Here is a 26,681-nt window from a genome sequence, read left to right as displayed (position 1 = left end):
CATTGAGCACAATGATAGTGCTACACAACACAATGGAGGTTGTTCTTAATGTGAAGGTGGGACTTTGTCTCCACAGGGACTATGCAATGGTCACTCTTACTGATACTGTCATGGACAGATACAACTGTAACTGGCAGATTGGTAAGGATGAGGTCAAGTATGCTTTTCCCTCTTGTTGGTTCCCTCACCACCTCCCACAGACCCAGTCTAGCAGCTATGGCCCTATAGGAACTGACCAGCTTGATCAGTAACACAGCTGTAGAGCCACTCTGGGTGGAGGACATTGAAATCCCCCACCCAGAGTACATTGTGTGCCCTTACCATCCTCAGTGCTTCCTCTAGCACTGTTCAACATCAAGGAGTACTGATTCATCAACTGAGGGAGGACGGTATGTGGTAATCAACAGGAGGTTTCCTGTCCCATATTTAATATGAAACCATCAGACTTCATGGGGTCTGGAGTCATGTTGAGGACTCCTACAGCAACTCCATCGTGGCTGTATCTCACTGTGCCGCCCCCTCTGCTGGGTCTGTCATAGATCATAGAATCCCTACAGTGTGGAAGCTGGCTATTCAGCCCATCAAGTCACACTGGCCCTCCAAAAAGCATTCCACCCACACCCACTCCCTTCCCTGTAAGCTCACATTTCCCATAGCTAGTCCACCTAGCCTCCACATCTCTGTAACTATGGCCAATTTAGCATGGCCAATCACCTAACCTGCACATCTTTGAACAGTGCGAGGAAACTGGAATATTTGGAGGAAACCCACGCAGACACGGGGAAGAACTGGGCTGGTTTTAGATTGTCTCTTATCGGTGATGGTCATAGCCTGGCATTTGTGTGGCACGAATGTCACTTGCCACTTGTCAGCCCAAGCCTGGATATTGTCCAGATCTTGTTGCATGTGGACGTGGACTGCTTCAGTACCTGAGGAGTCACGAATGGTGCTGAACTGGAAGGGGACCAATGTCCTGGGTGGAAGGTTTGCTCGAGTAGTTCGAGAGGGTTTAAACTAGTATGGCAGGGGGGTGGGAACCTGAGCTGTATACCAGAGGTGAGCGTTGATGCAGGTGAGGCAGTAGCAAGAGGTAGACCAGCTAGTGGGAAGGATTTTCCTGGGAAGGAACCAAGGGATCGGTTAAAGTGTGTTTGCTTTAATGCAAGGAGTATCAGGAATAAAAGTGATGAACTTAGAGCATGGATCAGTACCTGGTGCTATGATGTTGTGGCCATAACAGAGACATGGGTTTCTCATGGGCTGGAATGGTTGCTGGATATTCCAGGGTTTAGAACATTTAAAAAGAATAGGGAGGGGGGAAAAAGAGGAGGGGGTGTAGCACTACTAATCAGAGAGGGTATCACAGCTACAGAAGCTTCCATTGTCGAGGAAGATCTGCCTACTGAGTCAGTATGGGTGGAAATTAGGAACAGCAAGGGAGTAGTCACCTCGTTAGGGGTTTACTACAGGCCCCCCAATAGCAGCAGGGAGATTGTAGAAAGCATAGGTCGACAGATTTTGGAAAAGTGTGGACGCAGTAGGGTTGTTGTAATGGGTGACTTTAACTTTCCTAATATTGATTGGAACCTCCTCCGAGCAGAAGATTTGAATGGAGCTGTTTTTGTAAGGTGTGTTCAGGAGGGTTTCCTAACGCAGTACGTTGACAGGCCGACGAGGGGAGAGGCCATTCTAGACTTGGTGCTCGGAAACGAGCCGGGGCAGGTATCAGATCTTGTGGTGGGAGAGCATTTTGGTGATAGTGACCATAACACTCTCTCATTCTACATAGCTATGGAGAAGGAGAGGATTAGGCAGAATGGGAGGATATTTAATTGGGGAAGAGGAAACTATGATGCGATTAGACACGAGTTAGGAAGCATGGACTGGGAGCAGTTGTTCCATGGTAAGGGAACTATAGACATGTGGAGATGGTTTAAGGAACAGTTGTTGGGAGTGATGAGTAAATATGTCCCTCTGAGACAGGCAAGACGGGGTAAGATAAAGGAACCTTGGATGACGAGAGCGGTGGAGCTTCTAGTGAAAAGGAAGAAGGTAGCTTACATAAGGTGGAGGAAGCTAGGGTCAAGTTCAGCTAGAGAGGATTACATGCAGGCAAGGAAGGAGCTCAAAAATGGTCTGAGGAGAGCCAGGAGGGGGCACGAGAAAGGCTTGGCAGAAGGAATCCGGGAAAACACAAAGGCATTTTACACTTACGTGAGGAATAAGAGAATGGTCAAAGAAAGAGTAGGGCCGATCAGGGATAGCATAGGGAACTTGTGTGTGGAGCCTGAGGAGGTAGGGGAAGCCCTAAATGAGTTTTTTGCTTCTGTCTTTACGAAAGAAACGACCTGTGTAGTGAATGAAACCTTTGAAGAGCAGGTGTGCATGCTGGAATGGATAGAGATAGAGGAAGCTGATGTACTGAAAATTTTGTCAAACATTAAGATTGACAAGTCGCCAGGCCCGGATCAGATTTGTCCTCGGCTGCTTTGGGAAGCGAGAAATGCAATTGCTTCGCCACTTGCGAAGATCTTTGCATCCTCGCTCTCCACTGGAGTCGTACCTGAGGACTGGAGAGAGGCAAATGTAATTCCTCTCTTCAAGAAAGGAAATAGGGAAATCCCCGGCAATTATAGACCGGTAAGTCTCACGTCTGTCGTCTGCAAGGTGTTAGAAAGGATTCTGAGGGATAAGATTTATGACCATCTGGAAGAGCATGGCTTGATCAAATACAGTCAACACGGCTTTGTGAGGGGTAGGTCATGCCTTACGAACCTTATCGAGTTTTTTGAGGATGTGACTAGTAAGGTTGATGAGGGTCAAGCTGTGGATGTGGTGTATATGGACTTCAGTAAGGCATTTGATAAGGTTCCCCATGGAAGGCTCATTCAGAAGGTCAGGAGGAATGGGATACAGGGGAACTTAGCTGCTTGGATACAGAATTGGCTGGCCAACAGAAGACAGCGAGTGGTAGTAGAAGGAAAATATTCTGCCTGGAAGTCAGTGGTGAGTGGGGTTCCACAGGGCTCTGTCCTTGGGCCTCTACTGTTTGTAATTTTTATTAATGACTTGGACGAGGGAATTGAAGGATGGGTCAGCAAGTTTGCAGACGACACAAAGGTCGGAGGTGTCGTTGACAGTGTAGAGGGCTGTTGTAGGCTGCAGCGGGACATTGACAGGATGCAGAGATGGGCTGAGAGGTGGCAGATGGAGTTCAACCTGGATAAATGCGAGGTGATGCATTTTGGAAGGTCGAATTTGAAAGCTGAGTACAGGATTAAGGATAGGATTCTTGGCAGCGTGGAGGAACAGAGGGATCTTGGTGTGCAGATACATAGATCCCTTAAAATGGCCACCCAAGTGGACAGGGTTGTTAAGAAAGCATATGGTGTTTTGGCTTTCATTAACAGGGGGATTGAGTTTAAGAGTCGTGAGATCTTGTTGCAGCTCTATAAAACTTTGGTTAGACCGCACTTGGAATACTGCGTCCAGTTCTGGGCGCCCTATTATAGGAAAGATGTGGATGCTTTGGAGAGGGTTCAGAGGAGGTTTACCAGGATGCTGCCTGGACTGGAGGGCTTATCTTATGAAGAGAGGTTGACTGAGCTCGGTCTCTTTTCATTGGAGAAAAGGAGGAGGAGAGGGGACCTAATTGAGGTATACAAGATAATGAGAGGCATAGATAGAGTCGATAGCCAGAGACTATTTCCCAGGGCAGAAATGGCTAGCACGAGGGGTCATAGTTTTAAGCTGGTTGGTGGAAAGTATAGAGGGGATGTCAGAGGCAGGTTCTTTACGCAGAGAGTTGTGAGAGCATGGAATGCGTTGCCAGCAGCAGTTGTGGAAGCAAGGTCATTGGGGTCATTTAAGAGACTGCTGGACATGCATATGGTCACAGAAATTTGAGGGTGCATCCATGAGGATCAATGGTCGGCACAACATTGTGGGCTGAAGGGCCTGTTCTGTGCTGTACTGTTCTATGTTCTATGTTCTATGTTCTAATGTGCAAGCTCCACACAGACAGTCACCCGAGGTTGGAATTGAACATGGGTCCTTGGCGCTCTGAGGCTGCAGTGCTAACCACTGAGCCAGCATGCCACCCTCACCCTGCTGGTGAGACAGGACATATCCAGGGATGGTGTTGGTGGTGCCTGGGATATTGTCTGTCAGGAATGATTCTGTGAGTATGACTATGTCAGGCTGTTGCTTGACTAATGAGACAGCTCTCCCAATTTTGGCACAAACCCTGAGATATTAGTGAAATGGAATGTGCAGGGTCAACAAGATGTTTCTGTCATTGTCTTTTTCAGTGCCTAGGTCAATGCCAGGCAATCAGCCTGGTTTCATTTCTTTGACACTTTGTAGCGATTGGTACAACTGAATTTACAATTCATTATATTTTTACTGCTCCCTTTTTGGATTCTGAATTTATCCCTGCCTTTGGGGCCATCACTGACTTTTAGCTCCTTATACACTTTGTCTTTCAACTTAATGCTCTCCCTAATAAGAAGAGGTCCATAGTTTTTTTGTCATTTACGTAATTGATTTAATGCTAACATAGGAGGTAGGGTTTGTAAGTTTGCAGGTGACACCAACTGGAGGTGTAGTGGACAGTGAAGAAGGTTACCTCAGAGTAAAATGGGATTTTGATCAGAAGATGGGCCGAGGAATGGCAGATGAAGTTTAATTCAGATAAGTGTGGCGTGTTGCATTTTGGAAAGGCACATCAGGGCAGGACTTGTACACATAATGGTAAGGTTCTAGGGAGTGTTGCTGAAACAATGAGACCTCGGAGTGTAGGTTTGTAATTGCTTGAAAATGGATGCACAGGTAGACAGGATAGTGAAGAACGTGTTTGCAATGCTTGCCTTTATTGGTCAGTGCATTGACTATTGGAGTTGGGAGGTCATGTTGCAATTGTACAAGACGTTAATTAGGCCCATTCTGAAATATTGCATTCAATTCTGATCTCTCTGCTATAGGTAAGATGTTGTGAAACTTGAAAGGGTTCAAAAAAGATTTACAAATATGGGTTGGAGGGCTGGAGCTACAGGGAGAGGCTGAATAGGCTGGGGCTATTTTTCTTGGAGTGTTGGAGGCCGAGGGGCGACCTTAGAGAAGTTTATAAAATCATGAGAGGGATGGATAGGGTGAAGAGTCAAGGTCTTTTCCCAAGGATATGGAAGTCCAAAACTAGAGGGCATAGGTTTAGGGTGAGAGAAGAAAGATTTAAAAGGGACCTGAGCGGTAACGTTTTCACACAGAGGGTGGTGTGTGTGCCAGACAAGTGGTGGAAGTCAATACCATTACAACATTTAAAAGGCATCTGGATGGATATTGAATAGGAAGGGTTTAGAGGGATTAGGGCCAAATTCTGGCAAATGGGACTGGATTAATTTAAGATTTCTGGTTAGCATGGATGAGTTGGACTGAAGAGTCTTTTTCCATGCAGTACAGCTCTATGACCCTACGACGCAATTAACTTCCTTAGTTAACCACTCTTAGAATCTTTCCCCTTTACTGGGATAGGTTTTTGCTGACAGTCAAGAATTGTCTCCTGAAATGTCTGTCATTGCTTGCTTACTGTCTTTCCTGCTAATCTATCAACCGAGACCACTTTAACGACTCCACCCTCATTGAATTGTAATTCCCTTTATTCAGGTTAAACATAATTGTTTCTGACCCATGTTTCTCATTCTCAAACTGAATATTAAATTCTATCACATTATGATCACTCCTTCCTCAGGGATCTTTTACCTAGTGGTCATTTATTAAACCTGCCTCATTCTCCATTACCAGATCCAGGATAATCTGTTCCATGTTTGGCTCCTTGACATACTGCTTTTGGAAACTATCCCTAATGTACTCTGTAAATTATTTGCTGTGGGTATACTTTCCCACTTGATTAACCCAATCAGCATGAATGTTGATGAGAGATTGCAAGAACTGCAGATACCAGGGTTAGAGTCAATACAGTGCGTGGCTGGAGGAACACAGGAGGCCAGGCAGCATCAGAGGGGGCAAAGAAATCGACTTTTGGGTTGTGTCCTGATGAAGGGTCTTGACCTGAAACATCAGCTTTCCTGCTCCTCTGGTGCTGCCTGACCTGCTGTGTTTGTCCAGCTCCACACTGTATTGACAGCATCAATGTTGAAGTTGCGCATTATTGTTGTTCTATTCTTTCTACATGCTCCCATTATTTGTTAATTTATAGATTTTTATACAGAGAGGCTAGAGTATGAGGATCTGTATATTACTCTAACCAAAATCTTCTTTCCCTTGATGTTTCTTTAGCTTCTACTCGAATGGATTCTACATCATGAAAACTTAGATCATCTCTCACAACTGTCCTCATTTCACCTCTTAGAAACAGTGCTACCCACCAACTTTTCCATCCCTCCTATCTTTCTGCAAGGTTAAATATCCCTGAACGTTAATCCCCCAGTTTCTATCTCCTTGTAACCATGTTTCGGTAATGGCTATGAGATCACATCCATTTACCTCAATTTGTGCCATCGGTTCAGCTACCGTACTCTGATATAAAAGTTTTACATTTGTTCTATTGCTGAGTTTTCCTGCACTTTTATGGTTCCTTTGTACAATATGACATTCAGACACCAGGTCTCTTCCTCTTATTTTCTGCTAACAATCAGCTCCCCCTCATTAACAAACCATCCTCCCTTCTCTTTTACCTTTGATTATCTGATATCTATGCCAGTGTGCGTAATCCAAGCTGATGGTTGATAATATCTGCATCTTTCTTTAAGTTTGTTTTTAGTCATTGTTAGGATCCTTGATTTTAAAGCCAAATTCATGTTACAATCTGGCTAGAGACCAGAAATTTTTTTCTGAAATAAACAAAGTGTGAGATCCAGGGAATTTGTGAAGAGAATAACATTATAAGACTCCAAGATAATAAAATGTGAGGCTGGATGAACACAGCAGGCCAAGCAGCCTGAGATGCTGCTTGGCCTGCTGTGTTCATCCAGCCTCACATTTTATTATCTTGGAATCTCCAGCATCTGCAGTTCCCATTATCTCTAACATTATAAGACTCCACAGTTTTGAACAAACAATAATGAATCTTGCTATACAATGTTAGTACAGTAATATAATCTACAATTGATCAATATCTTATTACAACAAGAATTAACATGTAGTAAATATGGTAGCCTGTGACTGACCGTTCCACAGAGCATATAAAACAACAAATGTGAACAGTACAATCCCACCGGTTTCATGCTGGGTCATCAAATGTCACCAAGCTTGTCAAAGGATCACCATTTTTTACTTATGCCATCTGGCCTCAAAATCCCTCTCAAAAACCTCTCCACCATGAACTGCTGCTCCTGTTCTGGTTGGTCACCCTCATTTCCTGGTCTGCACCATCCTGCACTCATGCCCATGATATCTCCAACTGCTCATTCAGGCTAGCTTCACTGAGCCGGTCCACCCAGAGGTTTTCCCAGGTTCTAAGCTGGCTCAGTTGTATCAAGTAAATATATCATTCTCTTAGATACACTGAACTATTAATGCTTGCATTTTCCTTCTGAGCTCCTCCCAACACAAAGCCTTTCCACTTTCACAGATCCCAGGACCTCTTATAAGCATTGATTCTAACATTGAGCTGTCTACTACTTGCTAAAAACATCCTTCTGAGTTCTGATAGCAGCGAGCCATCACTGCTGTGGACTCCAAAATCATTTTTCTACACCGTAGGTGCCATACAGCCAACTACCGCACTCTCAGTCTGGAGTATGCTTCACATTCTGTCTGTCTCTATTGCTTCTCTGTAACCTTTGAACTACTCTTTGAGATCCTGTACTGAGTGTGACTATCAAACAACTTGCTTTGAGTCCCTCCCCTTATTCTGGGTAGAATTGAATATCATCACCTAGTAACTCCTGGAGCTGAGTGTATCATGAAGGTTCCATTCTCACAGAATGCTGGAAATGGATTACATGTTGACTAAAGTAACCAGACTGACTTGTTCTTAACTGAGGCCTGTCTAACCTAAGACTATCTCCAACCTGGTTATAGGTGGTGACCAATGGGCCATACATTATCTTGTAAGTTTCTATTAGATCTCCCCTCAACCTTCTAAACTCTAATGAATACAAACCCAGGATCCTCGCCCGTCATCGTACATTAAACCTATCATTCCAGGGATCATCCGTGTGAATCTCCGCTGGACACGCTCCAGGGCCAGTATGTCCTTCCTGAGGTGGGGGGCCCAAATTTGGACACATTATTCTAAATGGGACCTAACTAGAGCTTTATAAAGCCTCAGAAGCACATCACTGCTTTTATATTCCAACCGTCTTGAGATAAACGACAACATTACATTCGCTTTCTTAATCACGGACTCAACCTGCAAGTTAACCTTTCGAGAATCCTGGACCAACACTCCCAGATCCCTTTGTACTTCTGCTTTGTGAATTTTCTCACAGTTTAGAAAATAGTCCATGCCTGTATTCTTTTTTCCAAAGTGCAAAACCTCACATTTGCTCACATTGAATTTCATCAGCCATTTCCTGGACCACTCTCCTAAACTGTCTAAATCTTTCTGCAGCCTCTCCACCTCCTCAGTACTACCTGCCTGTCCACCTATCTTCGTATCATCAGCAAACTTCGCCAGAATGCCACCAGTCCCTTCATCCAGATCATTAATATATAAGGTGAACAGCTGCGGCCCCAACACTGAACCCTGCGGGACACCATGTATCACTGGTTGCCATTCCGAAAAAGAGCCTTTTATCCCAACTCTCTGCCTTCTGTCAGACAGCCAATCCTCAATCCAAGCCAGTAGCTCACCTCGAATACTTTGCAACTTACATTAATAATGATGAAAGGCAGAGAATATTTTTTCGAAGTGTACTGAAAATAGCAGCAAGGTGGCCACTGAAGGAGAGACTACAGAATGATGTAGACAGGTTGCATGAGTGTGCAATAAGGTGGGAGTTTTAAACAAAATTCATTGACAGGCTGTGGGCATTGCTGGCACTGCAGGCATTTATTGCCCATCCCTAATCACTACTGAGAATGTGGTGGTGAGTTATCTTCTCAAATTGTTAATGTCCTCCAAGTGCAGGTTCTCCCACAATGCTGGTAGAGAATTCCAGGATTTTGATCCAATGACAGTGAAGGAATGGTGATAAAATTTCAGTTCAAGTTGTGTGTGATTGAAAGGAACCTGCAGGGGTAGGTGCTCCCATGTATCTCCTGTCCTCGTACTTCTAGATGAAGTTTGTGGTGGGTTTGGAAGGTGCTGTCAGAGGACCCTTGGTTCTGAGGAAGGGTCATTGGACCCAAAATGTTAACTCTGTTTTCTCCTTCACAGATGCTGTCAGACCTGCTGAGCTTTTCCAGCAATTTTGTTTTTGATCCTGACTTATAGCATCTGCTGTTCCCTTTTGGTTTTTATTGACCCTTGGTAAATGTTTCCTGTGCATCTTGTAGATGGGACTCACTGATGTTAGAGGTAGAGGGAGCGGATATTTGTAGACACAGTTCCAATCAAGGGAGATGCTTTGTCCTGGATGGTGTTGAGCTTGTCGGGTGTTGTTGAAGTTGCATTCATTCAGGGAGTATTCCATCACATTCCTGACTTGTGCCTTGTAGATGGTGGACAGCTGGTGAGCTACTCACTGCAAATTCCTAGCTTCTGAACTGCTTTCATAGCCACTGTATTTATCTAGTTGGTCTAGTTCAGTTTCTGGTCAATGGTCCCCAAGCATGTTGATAGTCCGCATTCAATAATGGTAGCAAAATTGAATGTCCAGGGCTGGTGGGTAGATTCTCTCTTGTCGATGATGGCCATTTCCTGGCATTAGTGTGGCATAAAAGTTACTTGTCACTTTTCAACCCAAACCTGAATATTGTTCAAAACAAACAGAAAGAAAGTTGGAGAAACTCAGCAGGTCTGACAGCATCTGTGGAGAGAAAAACAGAATTAAGGCTTTGAGTCTGCTATGATACTTCTTCAGAAATGGATATTGTCCAGGTATTTGGCCACAGACTGTTCTAGTATCTAAGGAGCAATGAGTGGTGCTTTATGGAGTATAATGCAGAAAGTGTGAGTTTATTAATTTGGTCAGAAGAATATAAAAGGAGAATATTTTTAAAACATGCTGAAACTTGTAAACATTGATGTTCAAAGAGATTTGAATGTTCCTCACATAAGGAACTCAAAAAGTGAGAATGGGTGGGCAGGAAATGCAAATTACAGATGGACCTTTATTGCTGGATCATTGCGTTGTAGCTGTAAATGTACGAAGCGTTTGTGAGGTCAAACCCAAAATATTGTGCCAAGTTCTGATCTTGAAACTGAGGCGGGAATGGATTTACATTGGAGGTGAAGGTTCACTCAATTAGTCCCTGGGATGATGGAGATGTCCTTTGATGAGAGGCTGAGTGAACCAGGCTGACATTCCTAGAGTTTAGCAAAATGAGAGGAGATTGCTTTGCAACAGACAAGATTCTGAGGGGACCCAACTAGATAAATATGGAGAGATTGTTCCAATCTGCCTGGGAAGTCTTAAAACCCAGGTGAATAGTCTCCTGAAAAGGGACCAATCATTTCGGGCTGAGGGGAGGGCAAGAAATGCCTTCATTCAGAGGACTGTGAATCTTTGGAATTTTGTATCCAGAGGGATGTGATGTTCCATTGTTGAATATGTAAGGCTGAGATCAAAAGATTTACGGTCTCTCAGGGAGGTGAGGATATGGGACTGTGTAGAGTTGAGTGGAGTTCAGCCAGGAGGATATTCAGTGGGGCCGAATGGTCTCCTCGTGCTCCTATTGCTTCAGGTCTTGTGAAGAGATGCACGTGGCCCAGGCTCTCACATTCTTTCATACAGCCCTCTGCTTCTCTCTCCTTTAATCAGACTGGTCTGGTCAAGTACCAGATAAAAACCAAAAGAACAGTTCTGAGGAAGGGCCACTGGGCCCGAAATGTTAACTCTGTTTGCTCCTTCACAAATGCTGCCAGGCCTGCTGAGCTTTTCCATCAATTTTGTTTTTGCTCTGGTCAAGCTCTTGGTAATCTCCCCTAACAGTACTCAGGGGTCCTTATATCCCAAGGGTTATAGTAGCTCATACAGGCAGCTCACCACCACCTTCTTAGGGGTAATTAGGGACTGACAATAAATGCTGGCCCAGTCAATATTGCCCACATCCCACAAAATTAATAAAAAAGAACAGTCTGTAACTCACTCCTGGGCATCTGTTATTCTACATAAATCAGTGGTTGATTCTTAAGTGCCCTCTGGGCAATTAGGGATAGGCAATAAATGCTGGCCTAGCCAGTGACACCCACATCCCATGAGTAGATGAAAACATCTCCTTAACTAGATGCTGTAAAATGTGATTAGACGATTCTCTTGTTCTTGGAAAGTTTTGTTTTATCAGAGGCATAATATAAATGCAACTTGCAATGTCAGTTGTTGAAAATCTGGTGCGTTTGGAGAAGCATCAGACAGAAAGAGGGTATCGTGGAGGGACATTAAGCCAGGGAGAAGGGTTTAACCTGGGGAGAGAGGTTTAACCCGGAGACAGGGGTTTAACCCAAGGAGAGGAGTTTAACCCGGAGAGAGGGGTTTAATCTGAGGAGAGATGGTTTAACCCGGGGAAAAACAGTTTAATCCGGGGAGAGACGGTTTAATCCGGGGAGAGGGGTGTAACCCGGGAAGAGGAGTTTAACCTGGAGAGAGATAGACTAACCGGGGGAGAGAGGGTTTAACCCAGGGAGAGGAGTTTAACCCGGGGAGAGAGGGTTTAACCTGTAGACAGGGGTTTAATCTGGGAGAGAGAAATTTAACACGGGGAGAGAAGAATTAACCTGGAGAGAGGTGTTTAATCTGGAAGAGAGGGTTTAACCCAGGGAAAGGACTTTAACCCGGGGAGAGACAGTTTAATCCGGGGAGAGGGGTGTAACCAGGGAAGAGAGGCGTTTAACCCAGGGAGAGGGTTTAACCCAGGAAGAGGTTTTAATCTGGGTAGAGAGGGGTTTAACCCGAGGAGAAGGGTTTAACCTGGGGAAAGGAGTTTAACCTGGGGAGAGACAGTTTAATCCGGGGAGAGGGGTGTAACCCGGGAAGAGAGTGGTTTAACCCAGGGAGAGGGTTTAACCTGGGGAGAGAGGGGTTTAACCCGGGGAGAAGGGTTTAACCTGGGGAAAGGAGTTTAACCCAGGGAGAGGGTTTAACCTGGGGAGAGAAAGGTTTAACACGGGGAGACAGGGGCTTAACCTGGGGAGGGGTGTTTAACCCAGGGAGAGGGTTTAACCTGGGGAGAGTGGGGTTTAAGACGGGGAGAGAGGTGTTTAACCTGAGGAGGGGTGTTTAACCCAGGGAGAAGGTTTAACCTGGGGAGAGAGGGGTTTAACCCAAGGAGAGAGGGGTTTAGCCTGGGGAGGGGTGTTTAAGCCAGGGAGAGGGTTTAGCCTGGAGAGAGAGGGGTTTAACACAGGGAGACAGGGGCTTAACCAGGGGAGAGAGGCGTTTAACCCAGGGAGAGAGAGTTTAACCTGGGGAGAGGGATATAACCCGGGGAGAGAGGGGTTTAACTTGGAGAGAGAGGGTTTATGCAGGAAGTGTTGCTGCAGAATGCTCGAATCACTTTTCTCTCACTTTTCTTTCAGAACCTGTTGCAGCTGATTGGGGTAAGTTCTGTCTGCAACAAAGCTGACTGATTTCTCTCGTTGTAAAACTCCCCGACCACAGGCTCCTGACTAACAGCATGCAGCAAGAGTTCAATGATTTCTCAGCTGAGAGAATGGGATCTCTCCTGTAGACGCTATCAGTCTCTGCTTCCGTCTGTTCTGTCCCACAGACCTGGCTCTGGGAGAGAGATCACTCACATCTCATCATCCTGCTCAGAATCCTCAGAGAATCTGACTCAGACCCACAGGAATCCACCAGGAATCCCTATTGTCCTCCATCGCTGCCCTCATAACCGCCACAACTAGCCCCACATCCACCCAAACCCCACCAAAGCCCCATCTGCACCCAAATCCCAACCCTATCCAATTCACATTCCTAACCAAACCCCAGCCCCACCCCCTCCCACACCCACACAAAACCTGGGGCTGGAGGGGGTAAGTGTCCGGGAGGGGAAGTAGATGAGAAGTGGGGTTGAGGGATGGGTGAGGGTTGAGATGGGATTGAGGGTGAATGGATGAGGTGTGAGAGATGGGTAAGGGTTGGGGAGGGATGAGGAGTGAGGGAGTTGGTTGAGAGGTGGGTGTGTGGAATGGTGGGGTGGGGGAAAGGCAGTGGTAGGTGAGGGGAAGAAGGGATGGGGAGATAGGGTGGAAAGGGAGCTGCTGGAATGGAGCAGGTGACCCCTTGGCCAATATTCCTGTCAGTGGCAAAATGCTTTTGGGCCAAACTTGCATGTCCACCACCCCACCGCCACCCCAGCCCGTTCATCAAATTCCAGCTGGAATCCCCAACTGTCCACTAAGATGAAGCTTTCATATTTTTTTCAGAGATTATTGAAGATGATGAAATCCCAAAGCTGAAATGTACTACACAGAATATTACTGATAAAAATGGTAAAGATATGAAGACTAACACTTTGATATTGTCTGATCCATTCTCTGGGATTTATAAATGCTCAACTGTTAGCATGTCTGTAAGTTATTCAGGTAAGTTCCTTGGTCTGTTTGATTAATGGGCACCTCACTGAAGTCACTGAGATCACTCATATTGCTTTCCCGGGAGCTAATTGGGATTTTGTCCAAGTCCAGGATCCTGGGGGCAGGTTGAGTGACTCTGCAAATATTGTCTATCACATGACAGCCCTTTTTTAAAATTTGCTTATGGGATGTGGGCATCACTGGCTTCACACTAATTACCCAGAAGGCAGTTAAAAGTCAACCACTTTGCTGTGCGGCTGGAGTCACTTGTAGGACAGAGCAAGAAAACAGTATCCTTTCTTCAATAGCATTAGCAAACCTAATATCAATTGATAATAGTTTTGTAGTGAACATTACAGGGAGCATTTTTTTTTGTTGGGATATATTAATCAAACCAAAATGCCACCATCTACCATGTTGGGATTTGAACTCACAATAGCCGGGATTCTGTATTACTAGCAGTGCCACATTGCCATTACAATAGAATCTCTCAATAGCTGGGGGAAACGAAGTGAAAGCTTATGACAGGGGGGATGGAAACAGGAGAGGAAATAAAAAGGAAGGGAGGTGGCGTAGCTCTGTTTATTACAGATGTGCTCAATATTTGTGAGAGAAGATCTCAGGTCACAAGATTAAGATGTAGAATCAGTTTGGTTGGAGCTAAGGAACAGCAAGGGGCAAGAGATTTTGGTAGGAGTGGTTTATTAGCCATGAAACCATCATGGTAATGTGGGGCATGTTGTTAACCTACTCCTCACTAGGGTAGCTCACTGAAGATCAAACATCACTTCCCAAACTTGTCACAAAAGTTAAAGTCTTCATGAAATATGCAAAATTTCCCCATTTAACTGTCTTTTAGAACCAGTTTGACAGAAAGTACAAGATAATAAAGTGTGAAGCTGGATGAACACAGCAGGCAAAGCAGCATCTCAGGAGCACAAAAGCTGACGTTTCGGGGCTAGACCCCTCATCAGAGAGGGGGATGGGGTGAGGGTTCTGGAATAAATAGGGAGAGAGGGGGAGGCGGACCAAAGATGGAGAGAAAAGAAGATAGGTGGAGAGGAGAGTATAGGTGGGGAGGTGGGAAGGGATAGGTCAGTCCAGGGAAGATGGGCAGGTCAAGGAGGTGGGATGAGGTTAGTAGGTAGGAAATGGAGGTGCGGCTTGGGGTGGGAGGAAGGGATGAGTGAGAGGAAGAACAGGTTAGGGAGGCAGAGACAGGCTGGGCTGGTTTTGGGATGCAGTGGGGGGAGGGGATGAGCTGGGCTGGTAAGGCAGGTTTCTATACCTAACAAGAATGAATATTTGTTTTATGTAAATCGATTCCAGGTAAAAAGTTATGAACTGTTGGTGTATAATTCTACTAGGTAAAACTCTATTGCCCTTATAAACTTCCTCCCTACACATTTACTGACACAGATGGGTTAAGAACTATGGGTGTGATGGGCAGAGAGTAAGAGAGCTGGAGGCATTGACTTATCGATAAAGGAGATCATCACTGCAGTAATGAGGGAGGATGTCTTAGAAAGCTCTTGAAATGAAACCACTTGGATGGAGCTTAGAAGCCAAAAAAGGGTGATCTCTTTCCTGTAATTATACCACGGGCCTCCTAACTGTCAGAGTGAATATAAGAGCAGATGTGCAGCAAGTCACAGAGAGGTGAGAGAAGAATAGAGTAATCGTTTAGTTTATAATTAGGGGATTTGCTAACATTATCACGGATCACCTTAGTGTGAAAAGATTAGATGGGATGGAATTTTTAAAGTGCTTATGGGAGAGATTTTGTGCTAGAACATAAATAGTCCCCTTAGAGATTGGAGCAGTGATAGGCCTAATCCTGGAGATTGAGGCTGATCAGGTGGTTAAAGTTTCATTGAGTGAGCATTTCAGCAACAGTGACCCTAACTCTGTTATTTTCAAGGTGCATATGGAAAGTGATAAGGATAGTGCAGCAGTTTAGTCTTTAAATTAGGAGATGGCCAATTTCAACACCATTAGATAGGATTTGGCTAACAGACAGGGAGCAGCTACTTCCTGGTAAGTCTACAGCCAGAAAGTAGCAGGAGCCTTTTAATAGTAGGACAGTGATTGCTCAGGGCTAGCATGTTCCTCGAAAAGCAAGTCTAGGGAATGCTGGGGATGTCAAAGAATAGAAAGTTTGATTAAAAAAAGGAAGAAGTGTATGTTAAATGTTAAGCATTAATAAACAGGGGATAGCTGTACAGGCTGCTTAAAAAAATTAGGAGGGCAAAAAGGGACTACAAAACATCTTTGGCAGATATGATTAAGGAAAACCCCAAGGCATTTTATTAGTATATTAAAATCAAAAAAAAGTTACCGGGGGAAAACTGGGGCCTATAACCAAAGGGGCAATTGATGCATGGAGACAGAGGAATGGGCAAGGTCTTAAATGAATATTTTCCACTTGTATTCAAAGGAAAAGAACATTGGAGCTGGAGTTTTCACTTGGAGGCTCAGGTTCTAGAGCATGTGAAGATCAATAAGGAGATCTGAGATGTGTCAGTGGCATAAGTCCCTAGGGCCCAATGAGGTGTATCCCAGGCTGCTAGGCAAGTGAAGAGATTACTAAGGCCCTGATGAAGATATCTAATACTTCACTTGTGGCCAGCAAAGTGCCTGATCACTGGAAGACCGCTAATGTTCAAGCAGCATAGCAAGGATAGGCCAGGTAATTACAGTTGAGTTAGTCTGACATTAGTGGTAGAGAAATCATTGGAAAAAATCTGAGGGACAGGATTAATCAACACTTGGAAAGGCAAGAATTGATCAGCAATAGCCAGTATGGATTTGTTGGAGGGATAACCTATCTGAGTAATTTAATTGAGTTGTTTTTTTAAAAGGTGACTAAATGTAATTATTAGGATAGTGCAACTGATATGGTTTACATGGACTTCAGTAAGGCGTCTGACAAGATCCAACATGGAAGGCTGGCCGAAAAGGTAAGAGCACATGGGATCCAGGGTAAGTTGGAAAACTGGGTCCAAAATTGGTTTGGAAATAGGAGGCAAAAGGTGGGGTAGAACATTGCTTGTGATTGGAAGCCTGTGACCAGTGGTGCACCATATGACCTGGATGTGAATGTAGAAGATATAATTAGTAAGTTTGCAGATGACATGAAAATTTGTGGTGTTGTTGATAGTGAGGAGAATGGACTCAGGCTATATTCTGATATTGATTTGCTGGCCAATTGACAGAACAATGGCGAGTGGAATTTAATTCTGTTAAGTATGAGGTGATGCATTTTGGGATGTCTAATAGATGAAGGATTTACACAAATGAATAGTAAGTCTCTAAGAGTACTGAGGAGCCAGAAGACATTGGTGTGCAAGTCCTTGATGCCTGAAGGTGTCAGTACAGGTAAGCGGTTTGATGAAGGTGCCATATGGGATGCTTGCTTTCATTAGCCAGTGCAAAGCATATAGGAGCAAGGAAGTCTTGTTATAACTTTATAAAACACTGGTTAGGCCACAAATTGAATATTGTGTGCAGTTCAGATTGCTACACTATTGGAAGAGCATGATTGCACTGGAGAGAGTGCAGAGGAGATTCACTGGCATGTTGCCTGAGATGAAGTCTCAATTATGGAGAAGAGACTGGATGGGCTAAGTTTGTTTTCCTTGGAGCAGAGGAGGCTGTGGGGGAATCTGATTGAGGTGTACAAAATTATGAAATGTATAGACAGAGTAGATGATGAGAATCTTTTCTCCATGGAAGATATGCCTAAGAGCAGAGGTCTAAGTTTAAAGTGGGGAGTAAGTGGTTTAGAAGAGATCTGAGGAAAAATGTTTTCAACCAGAGGGTGGTAGAAATATAGTACTATCTGCCTGAGAGGGTGGTGGGGGCAGGTACTCTTGTAACATTTAAGAAGCATCTGGACAATTGGTAAAGTGCCAGGGCATGGTAGGCAATGGAGCAAATGCAGGTAAATGGGATTAGTATAGTTTGGTGTTTGTTGGTCAGCATGGACCCTGTTTCTATGCTGTATGACCCTATGTCAGAGCTTCCCCCACCTGCTTGAACAAGAAGCTGTGCAAACAGCATCTACAATGCGTGTAGGTGATTGATTTTTTTTAGGTGTGTGGTGATTCTTCAACAATCTCTAGTTTTTAAAACTGTCCTCTTCCCTTTTTGTTTCATGATTAAAAATACAGGAACGATTTTTTTAAAATGCTCCTTGCAGAGGAATGAAACGCGGTAATACAACAATCATGGGTGACCACACAGAAAATTCATAGAAATGCACAAAGTATGCATTCAGAATTTATGTAAAATGGAGTTTACCGAATAGTATGTTGAGGAACCAATCATGGATTGGGTTATTTTATCTCTGGTATTATGCAATGAGAAAGGCTTAATGAATAATCCCATTGTAAAAGAGACTCTAGGGAAGAGTGACTATAATGTTTTGGAATTTTACAATAGACTGAAGTGATGTTGTTCAATCTGAAATCTAAACAAACAAATCTGTAAATATGTGAGGGCAATGTGGCTGCGATAGATGGAAAAACTACACTGAAAGGGATGACAGTTAAAGTCAATGGTTGGTATTTAAAGAATTAGTACATGGTTACCATCAATTTTACAATCCTTTGAGAAATATCCATTAGGAAACATAATACTGTCATGGCCAGCAAGAGAACATGAAGATTATAACAAATCTATGCAGAGGCTTTTATAAAATTGCCAGAAAAAAATAGTAAGCCTAGAAGGTTTGAACCATTTCCAAAATCCAGAAAAGAAACACCAAGAAACTGATCAGGAAAGCAAAACTAAAATGTGAAAGCAAACAAGCGAATTACATAAAAAATACATTAAAAGGTTCTATAAGTATGTAAAGGGGTAAAGGCCAGCAAAGACATATGTGGGCCTGGTACAGGAGAATTTGTAATGGGGAATTTAAAAAATGGCTGAAACATTAAGCAAATACTTGGATGTCAATCTAATGAGGAAATTAAGAAAAATCTTCTAGGAATACCAGAGAGGCAAGAGACAACAAGACTGAGGGACTAAAAGAAATTAGTCTTGGTTAAAAAATAATAACAGAGAAATCAGAGATAAATTAAGGGTCTAGGCCCGAAACATCAGCTTTTGTGCTCCTGAGATGCTGCCTGGCCTGCTGTGTTCATCCAGCCTCACACTTTGTTAATAACAGGGAAATGCAGTATGGAACTGGGGACACGGGCTCACAGTAAAAGGTTGGCCGTTTAGGATTGAGATGTAGAATTTTGTTATTGGTAGGGGAGAGGGAGATCTTTGGAATTCTCTCCCCAGACAAAACTTAGTAATAGAGTAAGTTCAAGACAGAAATTGATGGGATCCAAACTAATCACAATCATGACGTTATTCTGAACAAAGACATTTCTGTGAATGATCAGCCGCGATCTGTTTGAATGGCAGAGTAGGTTTGATGGGCGTAAGGAAGTGAGCAGCAACACTTTGGATGAGCTGTGTTTATTTAACAAAGAGGAGAGGAGAATGGGTAGGAGGGATTTGGAATTGGGAAGTTCAAAGGTATCAAAGCCAAGAGGCTGTGTTACTGTCTCTGAGTAGATTTTTTACCATTTCAATCCTCCATTGCTTACGCTCTCAGTAACCTCTCTCAGCCTCTCAGCCTGTCTGGAATGATCAGCAACCCCCTTCCCGTCTCAGTAAACTCCTCCAGCCTCTACACCTTCTCCCTTTCTCTGTAACCTCCTCCAGTCCCTACATGCCTCCCTATCTCTGACACCTCCTCCAGTCCCTACATCCGTCCCTATCCCTGACACTTCCTGCAGTCCCTACACCCCTCCCTATCGCTGACACCTCCTCCAGTCCCTACACCCCTCCCTATCTCTGACACCTCCTCCACCCGCTACGCTCCCTCCCTATCTCTGACACCTCCCCTAGCCCTATTACACAGACCCAAATGTCATGGCCCATTCCAGAGGTTCAGTGGGATGTCAGGAACACATCTTATAGGATGCGTCTTCCCTGGACTGACCTATCCCCTCCCTACCTCCCCACCTATACTCTCCTCTCCACCTATCTTCTCCTCTATCCATCTTCGGTCTGCCTCCCCCTCTCTCCCTATTTATTCCAGAACCCACTCCCCATCCCCCTCTCTGATGAAGGGCCTAGGCCCAAAACGTCAGCTTTTGTGCTCCTGAGATACAGCTTGGCCTGCTGTGTTCATCCAGCTTCACACTTTGTTATCTTGGATTCTCCAGCATCTGCAGTTCCCATTATCTCTTATAGGATGGACAATTCGATTGTGCAAGGATTTCTCTGTAGCAGGTTATAACACAATTGTCAGAACTCCAGCCTCGCAAGGAGAGGTGACATTGACTTTCCTAAAGTGTCTGGTCGCATGATTATAACAGCCATTTTTGGGCTGTATCTGTTTTTTTAAAATATCCATATGTATTACCAATTTTTTTTTACCATTTATGACATCCTCAATTATTGAATTGTGGAATCTTGAAATTTTTGTTTGATTCTCTCCATCATGGTTTTTGGAGCCTAACAGCTGGACTTCCCCTCATTAAATTTCTAACTCTCTGTATCACACTGTCCTCCTTTAAGACACTCCTTACATTGAGTCTTTCGATTAAATGTCCTGATAGTTCCGTGTACATCTTGGTATCAGACTTGGTTTTTACATTCCAGTGGAGAGCCTTGGTGTGTTTTCCTGGATGATAGGTGCTATATAAATGCAACATGTTGCCACACAATTCACTTCTTTGTACCATTTCTCCCCCCTCTCCCCACCCTCAGTCTGTTTGAATTGTGTGTCCTTGGATTTCGCGGGAGTAACTGGGACTGTCATTGCAAGTCTCACCTTCACCATCTTGATTGCTGTTGCTGTTTATTCTGTGTCAGCCCAGGACAAAACGTGGAGTCACCAAGGTGAGTAAGATTGATAAGGAGACAATGATTTAATGACAATTTTTCCCACAGTGAGGCTGTGAGACACTGGGGCCAGGATCTGGGGAGGAGTGTGTTGGGGTCCTGTCACCGGGGCTCGGAGGAGTGGGTCTAAGGATCAGCCACTGTGTTTGGGTCAAGGACAGGATCAGCCCTCTGGAAAACCCTGCTCTCTCTCCTTTCACCAGTGACCAAGACACTCTTATACTGTCAGTCAAAACATGGAGGAATATCTTAAACAGGGGCTGATGCTGAGGACCGGTGGATTTCACACTTGCCTGAGTAATTTCTGTACTATTCCAGGCCACACCAGGTCTCAGACTGATTGACACACAACAGCCATTAATAAATCCAATCAGATTTTTGGGAAAAAACACTTCATCCAGAGAATGGTGATAATTGTTGAACATATTCCCACAGAGACAAAAACAGAAAGTGCTGGAGAAACTGGACAGAGATTCGAGAGACTGGGGTCATTTTCCTTTGAGCAGAGAAGGCTGAGGGGAATCTGACTGAGATGGACAAAATTATGAATGGCATAGAGAGGTTATGTAGGGAGAAACATTCCCCTTAGTAGAGACGTCAGTCACCAGGAACACCATTTAGGATAATGACCCAGCAGTTCAGAGAGGATTTAAGGAAATAATTTTCAGCCAGAGGGTGTTGGGATTTGGAACTCACCTTGTGTAAGTGCGGTAGAGATAGAAACATTCCAAGGTATTCAATAACTATTGAGACGAGCACCCACCGTTTACATGGATATTAATATAATGCTGGCAAATGGATTAGAGAAGGTGGAGGTTTGATGACCAGTGCATTGGCTGCAGGGACTCTTTCTGTGCTGTAAAATCTCTATTCTCTCTAAACTCAGCATGTCTGACAGCATTGTTGGGGAGGGAAACCCAGTTAATGTATTGAGTCCAAACACTGGATTAGAACATTAATTCTGTTTCTCTCTTCAATGATGATGCTAGACCTGCTGAGGTTCTCCAGCAATTTCTGTGTTTGTTTCAGATTTCCAGTATCTGCAGTGCTTTGCTTTTAAATCCTCAGGCAGGATTGATTGGGTGAATGGAATCGATGCATTTGAAGGAAATCTGCACAAATGAGAGACAGAGAAAAGAATAAATTGATAGACTGACAAAGGAGCAGGAAATTGAGGTGGAGTGGAAATCCAGCACAGATCCCATGGGCCCAATTAAACATGAAAGTATCAGCAATATGACCATTTGGCCCTTTGAACAGGTGCTGTTCCATGGAAGGCCTGTTTGATTATTTCTTCCGCCCCTCTTCATTCTCTATGGTCAATCTCTTTTTATTCTATTTCAATTTCCTTTGGAAGTTGTAATTGAATCTCCCAATCGGGCAGCACATGCTAGGTTAGAAGAATTCACTGTGTAAAATAACTCTTCTCATCTGTCCCTGTCATTCCTCTGTCCCTCTGGTAACTAACCGTCCTGCCACTGGTCATAGCTCCTTACTGATCCTGTCAGAAACCTGTTGTGATTGAATAAATCAGTTAAATCTCCACTTCCCCCCTCGACTCTGATGAGACAGGTCGCTGTTTCTGCAGCCTTCCTCTCAATGACTGAGTCCCTCATCCCTTGGACTGTTCTGGTGAATCTCCTCCACCTTCTTTCTTCAAGATCCTTCCTGAAATGAGTCATTCAGAATTGGACACCCATTCTAGCTGAAGTCAAACCATGAAAGATTACGAAACAACAGCACATTGCATTTATATAGCTTCATTAGCACAATAAAGCACCCCTCAGTGTTTCATAGAGTCATACAACACAAAAATAGACCCTTCAGTCTAACTAGTCCATGCCAATAAAACTTGCCAAATTAAACTAGTTTCACTCACTTGCGTTTGGCTCTTATCCCTCCAAACTTTTCTTATGCATGCACCTATCCAAAAGCCTTTTAAATATCATAATTGTGCCTGCATCTACCACTTCATCTGGCAGCTCATTCCACACACAAACCACCCTCTGTGCAAAAAAGTTGTCCTTCAAGTCCCTTTGAAATCTTTCTCCTCTCACCTTAAAAATATCCCCCAAGCTTTGAACTCCCCTACCTTAGGGAAAAGACTCTTGCTGTTCACCTTTTCTATGCCCCTCATGATTTTAAAACCTCTATAAAGTCACCCCTCAGCCTCCTATGCTCCAGTTTAATAAGTCTCAGCCAATCCAGCCTCTCAGTATAACTTGAACTCTCCATTCCCAACAACAACCTGGTAAATCTTTTCTGCACCAGCTCCAATTTAATAATATCCTTCCTCTAAGAGGGAGACCAGAATTGTACACAGTACTCAAAAAGTGGCCTCACCAACATCCTGTGCACCCTCAGCAATGAAATCCTAAATCCTATGCTCAATGGGCTGAGCCATGAAGGCAAGTGTGCTGAACATCTCTTTAACCACACTGTCTAAAAGAACATGAGCAGATATTACACCCATGGCCGTGCAGTTTGGCTGTTGTATCTTGGAATTTTTATTGGTTAATCATCTTTGTCCTTCACCCTATCACAGGCCTTTCCTTCAACTCTTCTTGTGCCCCCTGCCCCCAGTTCTACTAATTTAAAACCTCTCACTTTTCTAAATATCTTCAATTCTGATGAAGGCCCCTGATCTGAAACGGTGTTTCTCGATACAGTTGCTGTCAATGCTGCTGGTCAATTCTAGCATTTTTAGTTTCTGTATTTGATTTCCTGTACCTGCAGGTTTTGATCTTTTGAGGAGATAGTAAGTCAGGTGACCCAGAGCTTGCTCACCAAGATAGGTTTTAAGTAGTGTCCGAATGCAGGGTGGGGGAGAGGGAGTCGGGAGGGAGAGAGAGGGAGGGAGGAACGAGGAGAGAAGAAGGGAGGAGGGCAAAGGCAGAGGGAGGGACAGAGGGAGAGGAAGTGAGAGAGAGGGCAGAAAGTGAGAGGTGGGGGGGGAGAGAGTGGCAGGGAGAGAGAAGGAAGTAGGAGAAGAAGTGAGAGGGAAGGAGGAGAGGGAATGAGGGGAGAGACAGGGAGTGGGAGGGAGGGAACTTCAGAGTCTGTGGTGCAGTCAGCTGAAGGTTTGGCCATCACTGGATACCTCAAGGGGAGCTACAGGCAATTTCAGAGATCAGGAGGAGGAGGGAATCATAAAACCATGGACGGTTTAGAAACATGACTAAAATGGAGGTGATGTTAACCAGGTCCTGGTGTAGGTGAACAAGTATGTGGGGATTGAGTCCATGGATATTAGTGAGTTAAGATACAGGCTGCAGTTTTGGGATAACCTCAAGTTTACAGAGTGTGTTTGTAAAGTGGAGAATAACTGAATTACTTTTATATTCTCTCTGTATATTTATAAAGTCCAATACACTTGTCTTTCATGAATATTCTCTTCTGCAGCCTCTGACAGGCACCCACTGATGCGTAATGATATTAATGAGGCAGTGTATTCGGTAAGTGTCATTCACCTCAAACTCACCAAACACGAGATCCTGATTCAAAGTTTACCTTTCCCAAAGACACAAGGGAGCCTGAACCCACGAGTAGGGGCTGTCAGAATGTCTGACGCCAATCTTTGGTGGACCAGGATGGGAGTTCAGTCAGAGGGAGGAATTCGTTTGCTGATTGTTTCTTCACTCTGCCTGTTTCCCAGGTCCTTTCTCTGACCTTGGTTCACACAGCTGTGTTGTGCAGCGTTAGAGAGCAAAGCTAAAAGAGGGATTTTCATTGCTCTAGAACTTATTTAATATGAAGATAAACTGTAAATCTGACTAACAGTGTGAGTTCTATCGATATTGCACTCCCTCAGTGTTCACCAATAGTGACACAATGCCACCGTCAAGAGGCTCAATGTGAGACTCACTGACTCAGGTGATAAAAGTGGAAACAATGGCATTTAGGGAAAAAGTGGATGGAATTTTACCTAAAGTTTGCTCAGAGACGTTGTTCTAAATCCTTAAGGACTTGGTGCTTTAAGCTTTCTTTCAAACTTGGACTTAATCATTCACAGTTCAATCTCTCTGAACGCCCGAACAGTCCTGATGTAGCTTCAAATGCCTTCAGGAACATTTCTCCGTCTGTGAATGACAGACTCAAACCTTCATTGGGGTAGTGGCAGCCTGTTCCTGTTGCTGTGACAAAAGCCTAGATTCTGTCAGGAAGATCCGAGACAGCTTTTAGAAGAAAAGTTAAACAGATTGAAGAAATAAGAAGGGAATAAATAATCAACCATCATATTGCAACATTATGTGAATAAACTACTTGAACTTTCAATGTCTCTAATTATTCCTGCTGTGACCAATGATTTGTGCATTTTTTGCAGCATCTAAACAATGATAATCGGGCCATGTACAGTGAGCTGGGGAGAAGGGCCAGGCGCTGAAGAAATCCGCACCCAGCAGCAAAACGGCTTTATCCCCTTAGCAACCAAATCATGGAGCTCCAACAACCAACCTGTGCTTTAGAACTTCAAAATAAATAGTTTGTTGAATAGTTCTCTGAGAAACTCAGTTTTAGTTCTTTTAATTCTCTTTGCTTTTGAATTCACATTTGGCAGCACAAGCTGCCTGATTGCTGAGCTTTCTCGTGAGACGATCACACCACTCGAGGGGATGTGTTTGAATCTGTTCTCAATATTTGGAATCCTCGGGCCTGTGATGGAACACTGAATGATGGGAAAGTTTGAGAGGGAGTGAGAGGCATGACCATCAGTTAACACCAGAAACTGTCCTCTGCTCCCTTCGTCAAGTAGGTTTGTGTGAAAGATTCAGTTTGATTATTGGGTTTAATTAATCCTTACTTGTTTGTTATCAGTTACTAAATTTGAAATTAAAGTGTTTCATAAACCAAATATGTAAAATCTGTTTACTGAATCTTGCATTTTTGTCACACCCGTAACCACCTCAGGGTGTCCCATAGTGCCACAGTCAATGAAATCCTTTCAGAGGCTTTCACTGTCATAATGTAGAAAAACAAAGAAGCTCAGGAGGAACAGATCTGCCTAAAGTCCTTTAGGGAAGTAAATCTTTGTCACTCTTACCTGGCCTGGGCCTATGGATACCTCCAGACACACAGCAAAGCAGTTGACTCATCACTGCCCTCTGAAATGGCCAGAAAGACACTCAGTTGTACCAATCACTACAAAGTCTCAAAGAAACAAAACTGGATGGATCCCCTGGCATTGACCTAGGCATCAGAAAAGACGACAGCAGAAACAACCCTGTCAAGCCTGCAAAGTCCTCCTCACTAACGCCTGGGGGTTTGTGCCAAAATTGGGAAAGCTGTCTCACAGACTAGTCAAGCAACAGCCTGGCACAGTCACACTCTCAGCATCATATTTTACAGACAATGTCCCAGACACCACCATCACCATCTCTGGATATGTCCTGTCTCACTGGCAGAACGTCATGAAGTCTCTTGGCATCTGTGCAGTCATGGGCAGGAAAACCTCCTGCCGACTACCACTTACTGTCATCCCCATCATCAGCTGGTGGACCAGTGCTCCTCTATGTTGAGCACCAACTGAATAAAACCCTTGGGGGTTAATGTTCATGTTCCATTGGCTCCACCCATTTTACTGATGGCGTACCTGGCCTTTAGGTGGAAACAGGAAGTTCTATTTGAGCCATCAGAGGGAGACGATGGATTTGTGATAACTCCATCCGGTCTCAGTGATTGTGCCTTTCCAAAAGTAGCTGTTCATGTCACTACTCTACATAAACCTCCTGTTATCTTAAGACAAGTGATGTCTCCCGTGTCACTAATTACTGCATAGGACTAAGGCAAAGCAAAGGGAAGGGAGGACTGGAGACAGCGAGTGATCACAAATAACAACCTGCAGAGGTTGCTGATCTGACACAAAACCAGAAATTGCTGGAGAAGCTCAGCACATCTGGCAGCATCTATGGGAATGAAGGGTCACTTTTCAAAATATTAATGTTGCTTTCTCTCCACAGATGCTGCAAGACCTGCTGAGTTCCTGCAACAATTTCTGCTCAAATAACTCTCACCAGTCCCACTTCCTGGAGGAGGTGACAAATAACACATCATACCAGAATTGGCATTTGGTAAAATACTGCAGCAATGGCATTGGTTGGGGTGTGCGTGTTAATGGTCCATCATAAGCAATAGA

General features: G+C 44.1%; 1 protein-coding gene across 2 annotated transcripts in view; it reads left to right on the top strand.

The window, feature by feature from the left end:
- Positions 1-25,361, top strand: part of LOC125466940 (T-cell surface glycoprotein CD3 gamma chain-like) — a 74,504-nt gene extending 49,143 nt beyond the window's left edge. For both annotated transcript variants that reach the window (XM_059638957.1, XM_059638956.1), the window contains 5 exons: positions 12,641-12,661; positions 13,490-13,648; positions 20,414-20,545; positions 23,951-24,003; positions 24,873-25,361. In XM_059638957.1, coding sequence (XP_059494940.1) covers positions 12,641-12,661; positions 13,490-13,648; positions 20,414-20,545; positions 23,951-24,003; positions 24,873-24,932 — 425 coding nt within the window. In that variant the 3' untranslated portion in view covers positions 24,933-25,361. The remainder of the gene's footprint in view (positions 1-12,640; positions 12,662-13,489; positions 13,649-20,413; positions 20,546-23,950; positions 24,004-24,872) is intronic.
- Positions 25,362-26,681: the final 1,320 nt, after the last annotated feature.

The sequence above is a fragment of the Stegostoma tigrinum genome, chromosome 32 (genome assembly GCF_030684315.1).
Source record: "Stegostoma tigrinum isolate sSteTig4 chromosome 32, sSteTig4.hap1, whole genome shotgun sequence".
Classification (NCBI taxonomy): Eukaryota; Metazoa; Chordata; class Chondrichthyes; order Orectolobiformes; family Stegostomatidae; genus Stegostoma; species Stegostoma tigrinum.
This window is presented reverse-complemented; position numbering and strand designations above follow the sequence as displayed.